Here is a 15,545-nt window from a genome sequence, read left to right as displayed (position 1 = left end):
GTACCTACCTTCCAGGGCTGTTGGTAGGATCAGGTGAAAGAGTTAATGCGTAAAACATTTAGCACGGTGTCTGGCACATAGTAAACAATACACAAAGGCCCGGTTTTAGAAAGAACTAAATTCAAAGATAAAATTGACTTTAAATGAATTTAGTATTCGTGTTTTGACAAACTCGTATTATTACCCAGTAAAGGGAAATATTTTTTCAAAGCAGAATTCTCTATCTTTTCCCTTTCCCCAGGGGAAGAAACAGGAAGAATTAAAGGCTCGACCAAGAAAGGAAAGCATGGTGACCTGGAGAAGTAGGACCATTACCTTGGGGGGACGGGAGAGAAGGTTGAGAGGGAGGAAGGATAAAGAGAGCAAAAAGGTTGCAGAAACAGCAAGACTTTGGCTAGGGTTTCCATAATGGGAAGGAGACGTCACCTAGAGGTTGAGACCCTACCCAGAGACTGAGAGCATCCTTAGGCCTTATTCGCGGCCAACCCTGGGCGCAGAAGGAAAGGGAGGAAAGGCGAGGGGAGAGGTGGGAAGGCTCCCTCGGATTCGCAGTTTTCGGCCTCAGCTTAGTCGCAACGAATCTCTGGACAAATCACTGTAAAATGATAGAGGTGGACTAGATGACCTTTAACGTCTATGACTCTTTGAGAACGTATAACTCAGACTCTTAGGACCGGCAGAATCAAGGAGACGTGTGTGCGACCAGAGTGACCACATGGATTGGCCTCCAATGTTTCCGTCTCAGGGATCCCTCGGCCCCTTTAAGAGCACCCGCCCTGCTCCGCTCCATTCCACCTCTACAGAGATTCTCGTCTGGGTTCGAAGCACAAAGCTTCCCGCGAAAACTACGTCAGAACGGAGCGCGCGCGCGGGAAGCTCCTCCCCCCTACTCCCTCCTTCCCTTTCCCCTTCCTTGGGTCCTCCATCGACTCCTCTCTCTCCCCTCCTCCCTTCCCCTGCCCTCCCCCCAGTAGACCGGCGCACTCCTTATATTCCTATTGGTCCGTAGAGCCCGGCGCGCGGCGCGGCACCTGATTGGTCTGAGTGCAGAGGGCTGAGGGGGGTGTGTCCGGCGCGGCGCGGCGCGCGGCGCGGCCCCGCCCCTCCTCTGGCTGTGTGCGCGAGGAGGCTGTGGCGGCGGCGGCGGCGCGTGGCAGGCCCCGGCCGGCAGGCGGGAGGAAGCGGTGGCGGCGGCGGCGGCGGTGGCGGCCAGGGCCTTAGCCTCGGCCTCGGCCCCGGCCTGAGGGAAGGAGGGAGGGAGGCATCGCGGGTGGTGGCGGCTACAAGCGGGAGGCCCTGGCCATGACCGACTTCAAGCTGGGCATCGTGCGGCTCGGCCGAGTGGCCGGGAAGGTGAGCGGCCCGGGGGTGGGAGGGCGAAACGGGGCGGGCGGAGGCCGCAGCCGCCATGAGGCCCCACAGAAAAACTGAGGCCTCTCAGAGGCGACAGCGAGCCCGGAGAGTCCGGCAGCCGAGGCCGGGTTCGGGAGCTCCGAGGCTGCCGATCCCCGCGGGGCCCGCCCACCCACGGCCCGGGAGTGGCCGCCGCCAGGGTGCCCTCCCTTTCCCTCGTACGGAGCCGCTGTTCTGTCCTGGTCAGGCCTCAGCACCCCCCCCTCCCCCCGACGTCCAACGAGGCCCTAGGGCGGAGGGGATACCCTTCCTCCTCCCCCCCCTCACCGGCCACCCGACCCTAGCTGCCCGACTCCTCCAGCCTCACCGGGGTGTCAGGTGTCAGGCTGTCTGTTCCACTCCCCCCCACCCCCCCCTCCCACCCCTGGGCATTCGGGCTATTGGCGTGAGCTCTGATGTCTGTGGTCCAGCCGAGGTCCAGTCTGGAGCCGCTGAAGTTTCGAGGAACGTCCAGGTTCTCGGGATCCATGAAATAGAACTGCATAAGTCTGGAAAGCTGTTGAGGTGTAGGTGTTGTGTTTAAAGCAACTCGCGAGGTCTAACCCACGTTTGGAAGTGCACCGAGATTTGGTGCTGCTTGCTTCTTGGGATGAGTGCAATCTAAGTCAGGCGATCCAAAATGCTTCTGTGGGTCCCGGGCTTGCACACGCCTTCCTTGAGGGCTTTTTTTTTTTTTTTTTTTAAACGAAAAAGATGCTGTATAGTAGATTTTAGGTTTCATGGCCTGTTCTGTAGAATAATCTCTTGTCTAATCACTGACCGAAAAAAGCCCATTAGTAAGAGAAATGCATAATTTTTTTTAACCCATGTTGAGGTCACTAGATTAAACTGAGGAGTTTGCCTAGGGAAGGCAGTGAGCAACTAGTTACACTGTTGTGTCACACTGGCCTAGAACAGTAGGGGGAGCCTGGGGAATTAGTGCCATGGAGCAGCACCTGAGCCAATTGTAGGTAGCATTTTACCATCATCATCTTAATAACATTTATATACGTGCTTTAGGGTTTGCAAAATATAATGTAAAAATATATCTCTCTTCACCTCTTACCTTCCTCTTGCTTTCTTCTTTCTTCACCTGCTTTCTCACTCTGTTTTGTTCCTCTTCCTTTTATGCACTTTGTCTATGAGTTAAGCTTACCAGTGGTACTTGTGAACATTTTTGTTCCCTGGTGCCACCAGCAAATTAGAAGTGGCTGTCTGCTGGTCTGGTGAAAGAGTCTGGTCCAGAGAAACCTTGCTGGTGGTTTCCATTCAACTTGGATTGCATAGTAGCTAGCTCTAGATAGAGGCACCTATGAGATAGACTAATGAACAAGTGTCAGCAGTTATTGGGAGCAAAGCCATTTAATTTAGATGAAGGTTGGAATCTGTATGCATAAAGAGATTTAATGTGAGGTTTATTTACTTTGATAAAATTTTCTACTTAAGTTAGTCTTTCTCATGAAGGAGTGGAAGATACTGAGAGTTATAATTTCAAGACAATTTATATTCAGATTAGTGAGATGGTGCTAATTTTTGGCTTATATTATGCAAACCAGTTAGTATTGTAGTGAATTCCTTTACTTGCTGTTGTTACCTACCCTTGTTGTTTTCCTTGTTATTTACTCATCTAATTGAGGGCAGGTGAGTCAAGGTGATTAAAATAACATTTAGTTACCATCTAACTTCATAGTTTAAATGTGACTCATAACTTCCTATTGTCATTATTTCAGTGTTGGCCTTACTTAGCTTTCTTGATAATAAAAGTAATTCTTTACAATGTCTGGTTAATTTTTAGACAAAGTACACACTGATAGATGAACAAGACATCCCACTGGTGGAGAGTTACTCTTTTGAGGTGAGAATGGCCTGTTCCTTGGGTTGGGTTGTGGTTGGACTTGAAGGACCTGGAGAAATTACAAATGCATATATTATTATTTTCTTCCTGCTAGTACTGAGAATGAGATCCCTCAATATGAAAAACTGATGTTAGTTCTGTATCATCTCAAAACCAAATATGACTAAGTCAGCTAGCTAATTTTGATCAGCTCTGACAGTCTCCAGCAATTAGAACTATACTATACTCTGTATTCAAATTAGAGAAAACTTGTTTCAGAAACTTTGTCTTTCTCTTTTATGGCTATGTTTTTAGGAGCAAATGACTTGAGTCCAGTGTTTATTATCCCCTATCCTACTGACATCCATGAGGGCCAGATTGTTTTGTTCCAAAAATACGAGGGATTAAACTAATATTTTCAGTGGTTTTATTTCCTTTTTTTTCCAGTTAGATTTTGAAGTATTGTTGCTAGTTGGATGATTAAATATTTTCCTTGTCCTATCCCAGGCACGAATGGAAGTAGATGCTGATGGAAATGGTGCTAAAATATTTGCTTATGCTTTTGACAAAAACCGAGGAAGGGGATCTGGACGTTTACTTCATGAGTTGTTGTGGTGGGTATTTTGTAGAGATCAATATTTTTTATTTTCATTTGGGGTGTGCCTATCAGTTTGTAAAGAGTCTGCCACTCATCCATCCAGGCCCCTTAACTCCCTAAATAAGTCTTTATGTGATCTTTGATATGTTGGGTGGGGTGTCTGGGAGTAGTTTTAAGAGCACCAGACTGCACTGTACATGGCAGGAGGGAAGAGGGAGAAGGACACTACTTTTCCCTTTAGAATCTTATAAGGAATAATATGGGTTACAGAAGTCTCTAAGGATAGGGTGAACTTGGCTGCTTTGGGCATCAAGGCACAATAAATTTTTCTCTTGCAAGTAACTTGTGAAGGTGGATCTGGAGACATACTTTGGTAATATCACTTTTTCTTCTCTGAGATTATAGGTAGGGACTAAGGTATCTTTTTTCAGGTGGTCATTATTTTTGTTAGGTTTTTTTTCCTAGTGGAAAACTTTAGATTTGTGGAAGAAGTTTTAAAGGTGTTCATTTAAAAAGGGGTTGGTTGGTAATTTCCTGGCCTCCTCCTCTTCAGTTTCCTTGTGAAATCAGTATCTGCCAAGATGACATTCATTTCCAGCTTGGGCTACTGTGTATCAAACTTAAAATTGTGTTCCCGTGGGAATGTTCTGTCTAACCAGGCCAAAAGGGAATATAAAAATCTTTAAAGTTTTTAGAATAAATGTTCCTGTTTTCTTTATCTTAGAAGTTTGCTTAACGATCTTATTTTTTTCCTGGATGCATCTAATTACTCTTGGTCTAGATTTTTCATTGTAATTGAATTTCACCATGTTTTTAAAACATAATTATCAAAATATTAAATAGACTCTGTGGGTATTCACTCACTGAGGATTTCTTTTGAATTTATTTATTTTTAATATACATTGCTTTATAAATTGTGTTGGGAGAAAAAAATCAGCAAAAGGGAAAAACTGGGAAAGAAAAAAAAACAAAAAAGTGAGCATAGCATGTGTTGATTTACATTCAGTCTCCATAGTTCTTTTTCTTGATGCAGATGGCATTTTCTGTCCAAAGTCTATTGGGATTGCTTTGGATCACTGAACCACTGAGAAGAACTAAGTCTTTCACAGTTGATCATCTCACAATCTTGCAGTTACTGTGTACAATGTATTCCTGGTTCTGCTTGTGTAGGCATTCAATGCCATATATATTGATCAATTGGGCTAATTCTTAGAAATTGATAATTAGCACACTTTATAAAAGAATTTACCAAACTTTCTTTAACTCATAGTCCATCAGGCCTATTAGCAGATCACTTAAACTTGGTGGATCATGTTACCTGCACAAGGTCCATGGTTCTCAAATAAAATAACTTTTCTGGGTTGGCATTCTGGGTTATATTCCTAACTGAAAAGTACTCCTGAGAACATAGTCACAACAAGTTGACTGGGTACAAAAAGGATGAAATAGAATGTGTGCATAGTCAATGATGTATCCAGCATTTATTTAGATTATATTAAGATGTCCCAAACATTGTTTCCTCCCACATATAATTACATGTATATGTGTGCATATAATATCTATGTCCCTATACAATATGTATTTGTATATGTATATAAGTGTTGTATACATAGACATGTGTGTGTATATAAAATAATTTCATTTGATCCTTATAATAACCCTGTGAGATTGGTACTTAAATCTTTGAATTCCATTTTACAAATGAGGAAAGTGAGGTTCATAGGTTAAGTGATTTCCCCTGTAATGACTTCCTCTGGGCCACTTAACTAGTAGTCATTTAAGCCCTGGTGTTAAGAATAGAGGGGAAGTGAAGGGGCTAGATGAACCTAACAGCATATGGAAAGAGAAAGGACATTCCCCTTAGAATCCAGTTTGGTTTTTGTGTCATTTGGTCTGAACTGAGTAAGCAAAATGAGGTGATAAGCTTCTCAAATTTTCTAGATCTTAATTTGCTAGAATTAAGTAGCATATAATTCCATTGCCTGAAGACAAAAGAGCACAATGTACGTGCTACATTAGATACTTTGGATTTTCTGTATGTTATTAAGATATTGCTCAAAATGTCTTTGAATTACAGGATAATTTACCTTCTGTAAAAGAACTAGCAGTGTTTTTAAAGATATATTTGTTTGTGTGTCCCAGGGAACGACACAGGGGAGGAATTGCTCCCGGATTTCAGGTGGTACATCTTAATGCAGTAACAGTGGACAATCGATTAGACAACCTGCAGTTAGTGCCATGGGGTTGGAGACCCAAAGCAGAAGAAATCTCTAGTAAACAAAGGTATGTCTTAAAGTAGTGCCAGTCATGAGTGATGTGGATTGTCGAGGTTGTTGCAGTGAACCTTGATGGGTAGTTTGGGAGGATGATCCGGATTCATTAATCACTAAATTAGTTCACTGTTAAACAAAAATTTTCTTTTTTCTTCATGTGTTTAGAACCAGGTATTGATTAGTTTCTCTTTAGACAGGTGGGGGTTAGGGTGAATCTCAGTTTTTAGAGACACATTGAAGATCTTCCCTTTCAACCTTCAACCTCAAGTCTCTCCCCAATATGAGAAAAAAGGTAGAAAAACTTGATTCAGAGTAGGCCTAACTAGAGGAGAATCATTGAAGTATTCAATACATATCTCTACGCTTGTTTTAGGGAGTGGCCTCTATAATTTTTTTTTTTTTTCAGAAGCAGAAGAAACTGGTGCAGGTTCTAGTATGGAAATGCAAATTGCTCCTTTTAGTGTGAAAATCTTTACTTGTATACCTAGTAGAGGAAGCTGTTTGGGATGGTGGAAAGAGCACCAGAATGGGAGTCAGAAGACTTAGATTTGAATTCCAATTTTACTGGTTTCACATCTCTGGTTTTTAATTTTCTTATTTGTATAATGAGGAGGTTGGACTATTATCTTACTGTCCATTTGGTAGGAAAATAAATGCATCACCCAATAAACATTTATGAAGAGCTCTCAGTGTGCCAAGCACTCTATTAACTAGTAACTATTAGGGATATAAAAACAAAGAAATAATGCCTATTCTTTAAAAACTTGCCTACTTTTTAAAAAGCGTTTTTTTTTGTTTTTTTTTTTTTAATGCAGGCTTTTTTTTTTCAAATCCACATTTTTCCCCCTTCATCCCTTGCTCCATCAAATGAAAAGGCAAGAAAAACAAAACCTATCAGAAATATATGTAGTTGTACAAATCAAAATTTTGTTTTAGCCCTATTCTAACCAGAGAAAAAAGAATGAGAGATGCTTAAATTTTTGCTCTTGAGTCTACTCTATCACAGTACTTCTATCAGAAATAGCATGTTTCATCATGAATCCTTTGGAATTGTGGCAGGTCATAGTGTTGATCAGTTAAATATTTTTACAATATTAACTGTATAAATTGTTTCATTTTACATCATTTCATGTAAGTCTTCCCAGGTTTTTCTGAAATGATCCCTTTCATTATTTCTTATAGCACAGTAGTATTACATCACATCAACGTTCCATAACTTGTTCAGTCATTTCCCAGTTAACAGGTAGCCTTTATTTCCAGTTCTTTGCCACCATATAAAGAACTATTATAATTATTTTGGTCTATGCCTCCTTTTTCTCTTTCTTGGATCTTTTTAGGGTTTAGCCTTAGTAGTGGTATTGCTAGGTTAAAAGGTATATATGCTTGTTTTCCCACATCTCTTCCAGCATTTGTCATTTTCCTTTTTTGTAGTCTTAGCCAGACTAAAGGGTATGAGAAGTCAGTCTGAGAGTTGTAAAACTTGCATTTCTCTAATTACTAGTAACTTGGAACTTTTTATCATATGATTATTGATATCTTTGAATCTATAAATTGCTATTCATATACTTTGATCATTATTAATTTTGGGAAAAGCTTATGTTCTAATGGAAGGAGACAATGCATACATGTATAAGTATATGTAGAATAAATGTACAAAGAATAAATAGAAAGTAGTTAAATAGAAGATGGTTTGGGAGAAGGTAGAAGACATTAGCAATTGTTTGGAAGGGCTTTGCTTCTTAAGTGCATAAGCTTTGTTTCTAAGGAAGAGAGAAATTCTATATGAGATAGGGTTGAACAAGGACTGTTACAGGCTTGAGAGATGATTGAGAGACACAGTAGCAGGAGATACAGTTCCATATTTGAGAAACAGAATGCCAAGTAGGTTAGATCACCAAGTGAGGCAAAGAAGTATGAAAAGATGGAAAGTCAACAGAAGATCATATAGTTTAGGAGATGAATGATCATCTTTTAAATCTGGTGTGATGTGTTCTCTTAACCTCTTCCAGTCCTGGACTTCAGCTAGGAAATAAGAATGCTAGATTTTGAATATAAATGTATATAATGAAAGTAAGGATTCCTTAAGTGAGCAGGCTGTTGAAGGACAATAAGGAGCCCTGTCCTAGAGTTAGGTGTAAACCTCTGAGAGGAAAGGCATAAACAAAGCATTAAATGGCTTGTCTGATTATTAAAGGGAATTATGATTTGTTTTCTCACCTGGTTCTTTGCCAGGTATAGATACCAAACAGATGAAAAATCAGTGAGATACAGGAGCTGAAGTCAGGGGAGCTCCCACTGCTAATCTAAATTCTATTCCTGAATGATTTATATTCCTGTTTGGGCAAGGATCTGTGGCCACTTAAATTTTTTTCATACCTTTTTGTCACAAATTGTCAGTATTTAGAGTATCTTCAGAAGTAACACCCTGATAAAATTTATGGGATTTTTTTCCCTATACATAATAGGTAATACTTGATGATTATGGTGATGTTTAATATCGTTTCATATTTCTGAGCTGAGAGCTATTTTGTTTGGTCACTTCTGTGTAGTGATTATAGTAGCTGAGTTATGGTCATTACAGTGAATAATATTTCTGAGCAATCTAGAAAGATAGAAGCAGACAACTTGCTAGCTGTCATTAAGTTTAGAGAGTTAAGATAATTAGTGAGATATGGAGGCCATAACCAGTGATGGACCTTGGGAGAACCTGGATTTAGAAAAATGTTGCTTTTAGAGTAGACTAAGACAGGGGTCCTCAAACTTTTTAAATAGGGGGCCAGTTTATGGTCCCTCAGACTGTTGGAGGGCTGGACTATAGTAAAAACAAAAACTTTGTTTTGTGGGCCTTTAAACTTCATAGCCCTGGGTGAGGGGGATTATCATCCTCAGCTGCCACATCTGGCCCGTGGGCCGTAGTTTGAGGACCTCTGGACTAAGAGAACTTCTGCAATTGCAACTTGAGCCATTGTTCCAACTTTTAATATGGAATGTTTTTTGAATTGATGTCTCATGAATGGTTTTTCTCACAATACTTTGGGAACAGGAGCATCTGATAAGAGTATTTTCTGATCAAATCAAGTTCTCATAATACTGATTCACAGATCTTTGTACCTTGGTGGGCATAATTGTATTGAACTTTTATTGTTAGTCCATGGTGACTTCTGTTTTATGGATTCTTCATTTATTCTCTTATCTTTAACTGGTTACCTTGAGTTTGTGCATGTCTTGATTTTTTGCTTCTGTATTTAAGGGAGCAGAGCTTGTACTGGCTGGCAATTCAGCAGCTTCCCACTGATCCTATTGAAGAACAATTCCCTGTCTTGAATGTTACACGTTATTATAACGCTAATGGAGATGTGGTAGAAGAAGAAGAAAATTCCTGCACATATTATGAATGTCATTATCCCCCATGCACTATGATTGAAAAGCAGGTATGTGGATTATAACATTGAGAGCTTTGTTAGTTGTACTTCTTACCTCTAAGTATTTCCTGTAATTTTATGATTTTAACTATTAAAATTGTTCCTTTCCTTAATTTCCTTTAGTTTAAATTTATTTTTGGTAGTGTTTTATGTATCTCTTAGTTTTTTTTCTGACTTTCTCACTTTTCTCCTTTCTTCCAAGTTTAAATATAATATTTATTTGGGGTATGGGGACATATATTTATTGGGGCACGTATCAGCAGTTGCTAATAATTAGATGGCTACCTTCTTTTTAGAGCTCCATGACTGAGTTCTTTTTATTGAGAATGAAATGATGGATTTTCTGTGTTCTTTCTAGTTACGTGAATTCAACATCTGTGGCCGGTGTCAGGTAGCCAGGTACTGTGGTTCCCAATGCCAGCAAAAGGACTGGCCTGCTCACAAGAAACACTGTCGGGAGAAGAAACGAACCTTCCAGCAAGAGCTTGAGCCAGAGCGATGACTGATCAGTGACATCTCAGCAGTCAGATTCCTGTTCGCATGGGCATCTGTGGACTCTTGTTTTTGCACAGTAATAACAGACTGGTTATTGAAGCCGGAAGCACTGAAGAACCCAATGATGCTTGCATAGAACAGCCACTGTATAGACCAAGCCACTTCAGGGCTCTATATAAGGGGGACAAAGCTTCCCCTACAGTGTTATTCTCAAGCAGAGACTACTGTGGAGGCTTCAAGCAGGAAGCCTCTCATTATTTATATGTTAATATGTTTGTAAACTCATGTACAGTTTTTTTGGTTAGAAATTACAAATAGAATCATTTACTGTAATCTTCAAATGAGAAACTGTTGGGCCACATGTCTAAATACCGTCATGTAGCAAAAGCTCATCACCTAGATAGCTGGAAGCCACAGCAGCTGAGCCAAGGTCAGGGGGATGGGCTTCCAGCATCAGCAGTTACTTTGGAGAACAGTCTGCATGGAAGTAATATTTAAAAAAAAAAAAGCAAAGTAAAGGGTTGGAATGATTTGGTGTCTTGACTGTAGTTTTCTGCTGTTCTCGTCAGCCTATGGCCACTCTCCCCTTTGCATTGGGGTGGTCCTTCTGAGATTTATATCTTTGAACTGAATAGAGATGCTGAAGCAAAAGTGGAATATAATTACATGTTGTCTACTATTGAATATTCAGGCCACATACTTATCACCCAGTCTTGCTGGAGGACCCTGTTTTTTTGTGGTTGCAAAAAGTGTAGTCTGTTCTTTCTCAAACTATTTGTTTAGGGACCAAAATTGTGTTTCTTTGAGGTAGTGGGATCTGCGGAAGGGCTGAAGTGACTGGCTTAGAAATGGCAGCATTAAGTTAGAGCAGGAAAGCATTGTGAATTGTCTTTTCAGTGGTGCTTCTTGCTGAGTGTTCATTTGCATCCCTCTCAATTTTCAGCTTAGAATATAGTTTTGAGAGTTTTACCCTTAGCTACTATGAAGGAAAGGTGGCTGAAATTTCCTTCCATAATTTGTTTAGGGTACCCTCTGTTCTAGGCTTACATGTGGTCTCTACTTGGATTTTAGGTGGTTTGTGTGAGGAGAAGAATATGTAACTGCCTTACTATAAATACCAAGATGGACTGAAGAATTGAGTGTTAGGGGTGGGATCAGTACAGAGATAGAAGCAACATCAACAAAGTCATTTTCCCTCCCTTCGGTTCAATAGTCTTATCCGGTATACTACAGTGTGATCCATAGGGATACTATGGTATCCACAGGTGGGGCTATGTCTAGAGTTGGCAATAAGGTCAAGTCTCTTTATAGTATACTCCTTCCTGGGATACCTGATCTCTGCTTTATAAGCCTTGTAAGAAGTCCTTGATAAAGTTGAATTTAAATAAAGCAACCAGTCCCTAGTTAGTGACCAGTGTTGTGTGCTTTCCACAGCCTTTTCGTGCCTTCATTTCTCACTGGTAATTGAGAGACATCTCTAGATCTCTAGGAACTGCTCTCTTCTCTCTTGGACTTCATCTTGTTGCACAAGTCCCCTATACTTTTTCCTATTGTGAAATGCCCAATTACCTCTGAGTTTGTTTGTTAGATAGCAGTGAAATATTAATTTCTGATTTGTTTTATGGTTTGGGATTCCATCTTTGGTAGGATAGTTTTGCTTAATGTCTTGGGCCTGGTTTTTAGTGTCAATGTAGAACCAGCAGTGCTATAATGGAGTGAAACATGGGACAGCAGTGAAGAAGAGTTATCTTTTAAAATGTATTAGAAATCATTTTGATAGACTTGAGATCAGAGCACTTGTGTTTTGTGTTTATGCTGAGCCATTTGTGACCTGGGTCTCACTTTCCTTAGCCATTAAAATGAATTGCAGTAGAAGATCTCTAAGGCATCCTACATTTCTATACTTATTTAATAAGGTGAAATTCATTACTATAAGCATCTTTGCAGATGCCAATATCAAACTCCATTATGACTAGAAGTAACAGAATTGTAATTTGGTAGTAGCCATTTCAGTACAAACCTTTTCTACATTTTCTGTTAGCTTATACTGTATACTAATTGTGAAGGTGAGTTGTTAAAAGTATGTATTTGGGGAATGGGGTACAGAAATTCCTCACTTGAGACAGGTCACGTGAAGCGGCTCGGCCAGTGTTGAGGTAGGTAGTGATGAGATCAGCCATTGTGTTGTGCAAAGGATAGATAACTTGGCTAAGATTAAATAGTGGGTATGTCTAGGTGATCTGTAGCAGGTTTGAAGCATAGGCGGGTTTTGCAGTCAGACTGGTCTAGCCAAGTTTAGGGAATGTGGCCTCTGGTATTAGCTGAAAGCAGGATATTTAGCCTGTTCCCCTGTGAAGTTCTATTACCATTGACTTGAATTCTATTCATATGAGTCATTGGCTTAAATGGGACCAGAAACAGGGATCCAGGACAGATCAGATCACCTAAGAGGGGACCAAGCCCTTAGGTGACAAGTCATTTGGATAGACATCTATATACTTTTTGGAGCAGATGCTCATAGGGCTTAAGTAGGCCGTATTAGAATTTTAAAATTATCTTCAAGTCTTGGGCCATGTTAAATGTTAGCATTGCTAATCTACTTTTGTGACTGATCATGGAATTAGAAATAAACTATAGTGTATGTGATATTTGGCCTAATGGAGATAGCTTAGCTTGTTTAGGGGTTAAATGATGTACAGAGTAGTTTCTGTGACAACTTGGGAGAGTATTCAAAAGAAAGACTAGACTCAACATTGTTACTCAATATTTAACTGATTTAGTGGCTGAAAGAAACCTGGTAGGTGCATTATTTTTGGGAATATTTCTGAGGTTCTGCCTTTAATCTAGAAATAAAATAGCTCGATTCTACAGGTTTTATCACAAGAGGTCATAAACACATTCCCTAATGTGCTTTTGATATTTCTGATCCTTGTCTTTGATGCCAGGTTTTCTGTTTATTCCCTGTACTAACTCTTGTACGAGATTTTTTTGTACAAATCTGGGAGAAACAAATGATGTACACAAAATTTCTTATTTAAACAAAATGGGCATAATTGTTAAGCAGCTGTATTAAGCTGTAAGATTTCTTTCAGGGTCTTTGGAAGGAAACAATAAGGATAGTTTACTTTTTTTTTCTTTGTACAAATTCCCTGGCATAAAAGTAGGAAGCCATTAGTGCATGATGAGTTACATAACAGTGACAGCAGTGGGCTACACAGTGTTCATTATCAACCAAGTCCTTTCCTATATTACTGAAAATTACCAGCTGCAGCCAGAGCCAAGCCAGTATTGCTATTTTTCCTCATTTATTCTCTGGGAAAGAATATTGGGCTATGTAACACGGAAAATCAAGCCTTCTGTCATCTTGGGCACATATTTACCATTTATACACTGGGGACACCCCTTTCCCTCTACCTTTACAGAGATCTGTAATTGAGATGAATTAAGATTCTAGAAAGGCAAGTTCAGAATTATACCTGTTTTCTATTCAATGCAAAATCCAAATTATATACCTTTCCTAACAGATCAGACTTTGATCTTCATAGGTAGAAAAATGCTAACCAGACTATATTTTCAGGTCATTAAAATGTGGAATGAATAGGTTCAATTTAGACACTTGCTATTGGTGGACAACTTAGTGAGCCATTTTCTCTCTTTATTCAAGGGCACAGGACAGATGTTTGGCTGAAGCTATTTTATATTACTATATTAGAAATTGAGGCAGCATGTAAAAGATCATGATCTATTACGTTAAAATAATGGTTGCTATTTTGTATCTTTGTTTATGATGAGGTATAGAAAATTTGTGAGACTGGTAGCCTATTTTTCCATATTGAATTTTACAAACATTTAAGTGCTTACTGCAATCAAGGGCTTGTTAAGTACTAGAAGAAAAGCAAAAATTATTCCATGATGAGGCTCTTTGGCTCTTATTTTTTGGAAAATCAGTCCCCATTAACTTCTTGTCCTCTGGGGCCCAGCTCCCTAAGGAGGTCCCTGTGGGCAGTAACCAAGGCTAGGCCCAGGCCATCCCACAATGAAGCCCCACAATTATGTGCCCCATGGCAATATTTCTTTGCTGTATTTTCTGCAGAGGCATAGGAGACAGCTTGTAGGCCCGACAGCTCTTGATAGTCACTGTTTAGTGATTTGTGTAGCTGCCCATGAAAGTGTTATGTTCAATCAGGTTCAAGCTTCATAGTTATACAGGTGGTCAGAATAAGATCAGTTTTCAACAGGAGTTGCTTCTGTGTGACAAGGCTGTTTGATAGGAATGCCTGGGTGTATCAATCAAGATCAGTATGGCCCCTAAGAAAGGGACAGGAGCTAGGAATGGGGACAAACCAATGCAGATGAAACAATGTCCAGTCAATGAGGCCTCATTGAATAATGTGCAGGATTAGAAGAGAAGGACAAACTGGTTTGGCAAGAGTTTAGTAATTATGGTTCCTCATGTGGAAGGGAAGCTTAAGTCTGTAATACTCCCACAGTATCGCCTATGACTTCTTGTCTGAGCTTGGGGCTCTGAAAAACTACCCGTGATACTATCCTGACTTGAACCTAGTGTTCAAATTACAAAGTCTAATTTTTTCCTTCTGATTTTAATACCTTAATATAATGGCCCTTCCTTGGCATTTTCATCAGGGCAGAGATCTTTATTGGGTTATTTTAGAATATTACTGTAACCTTGGTGTAGCATGCCATCCACCGTCATCTTTTAAAAGATGTGCTGCTGATGGTGATTCCTGATGATGAATGGGAAATACAATCACTGGACAAAAGTATTTTGAATCACTATGTGAAACCCCTAGATCCAAAGCAGTATTCAGATTCCGTGGCTGGAATGACTCAGTGTAAAAAAATAGTGGGAAGCCTAAAGTTCTGAATCCAAAACGTCTCATTTCTCATTTAATCACAAGGACCTTGGGGCCCCCATTTCGTAGATGGGGAAAGCAAGGCCCCAGAGGTACTGCCAGAAGAGGAACCCGCTTTCCTCAGCCTCCGGTCTTGTCTCTGCGGACTTGACAAAGTTCCCATCTCAGGAAAGTTCTTGTCCCCAGAGATGTGAATTTACCTTATGTATGTTAGCTATTTTAGTAATAATAGTTGATGCTGTACCACCCCACCAGCTGCTTGAAGGTCCAGTTCCACAAGAAGGATCTGCCGGCCTGGAATCGGCTACAGCACTGGCAGAGAAAGCATGAGCCCCAAGGACGACCCTTCAGAGGGCCCACTTCCCCCTCTACCAGGCTCCCCTGGATACCTGCTGATTCCAGGTTATCTATAACCCCTCCCACGCCTCTCGGAAATACCCAGCTCTAACCACACGTCTAAGGCAAGTTCCTAGGACTCTGGAATAACGGTATGCGCCTTACGCCGCTTCCACCCCTTCGAATAATCCCCTAAAACAACGCCGAGCACGTACATACGTACGTGTGCACGCACCGCCCAAACGCACACGTAGGCCCGCGCCAGGTTTGACTTTCCCCCCGCCCCCCCAGTTATATTAATTCTAGGGCCAGAGACGCGCA

The 15,545-nt window shown here is 40.7% G+C and overlaps 1 protein-coding gene across 1 annotated transcript; it reads left to right on the top strand.

Annotated features, from left to right (window-relative positions):
* The first annotated feature begins 1,186 nt into the window (after window positions 1–1,186).
* ZMYND19 (zinc finger MYND-type containing 19) lies at window positions 1,187–10,544 on the top strand. The gene is made up of 6 exons (XM_051976864.1): window positions 1,187–1,353; window positions 3,188–3,247; window positions 3,734–3,840; window positions 5,967–6,107; window positions 9,348–9,528; window positions 9,878–10,544. Exons 1-6 carry the CDS (start codon window positions 1,303–1,305, stop codon window positions 10,019–10,021), a joined length of 684 nt encoding a protein of 227 aa, XP_051832824.1. The 5' UTR covers window positions 1,187–1,302; the 3' UTR covers window positions 10,022–10,544.
* The last annotated feature ends 5,001 nt before the right edge of the window (window positions 10,545–15,545 follow it).

Source organism: Antechinus flavipes, chromosome 2 (genome assembly GCF_016432865.1).
Source record: "Antechinus flavipes isolate AdamAnt ecotype Samford, QLD, Australia chromosome 2, AdamAnt_v2, whole genome shotgun sequence".
NCBI classification, from domain to species: domain Eukaryota; kingdom Metazoa; phylum Chordata; class Mammalia; order Dasyuromorphia; family Dasyuridae; genus Antechinus; species Antechinus flavipes.
Note: the sequence above shows the minus strand (reverse complement) of the source record. Positions and strands in the feature narration are given on the sequence as shown.

Coding starts and splice junctions, on each gene's coding strand:
- ZMYND19 (XM_051976864.1), top strand. CDS start 1,303: ATGACCGACTTCAAGCTGGGCATCGTGCGGCTCGGCCGAGTGGCCGGG. Junction 1,354..3,187: donor TCGGCCGAGTGGCCGGGAAG/GTGAGCGGCCCG, acceptor GTTAATTTTTAG/ACAAAGTACACACTGATAGA. Junction 6,108..9,347: donor GAAATCTCTAGTAAACAAAG/GTATGTCTTAAA, acceptor TCTGTATTTAAG/GGAGCAGAGCTTGTACTGGC.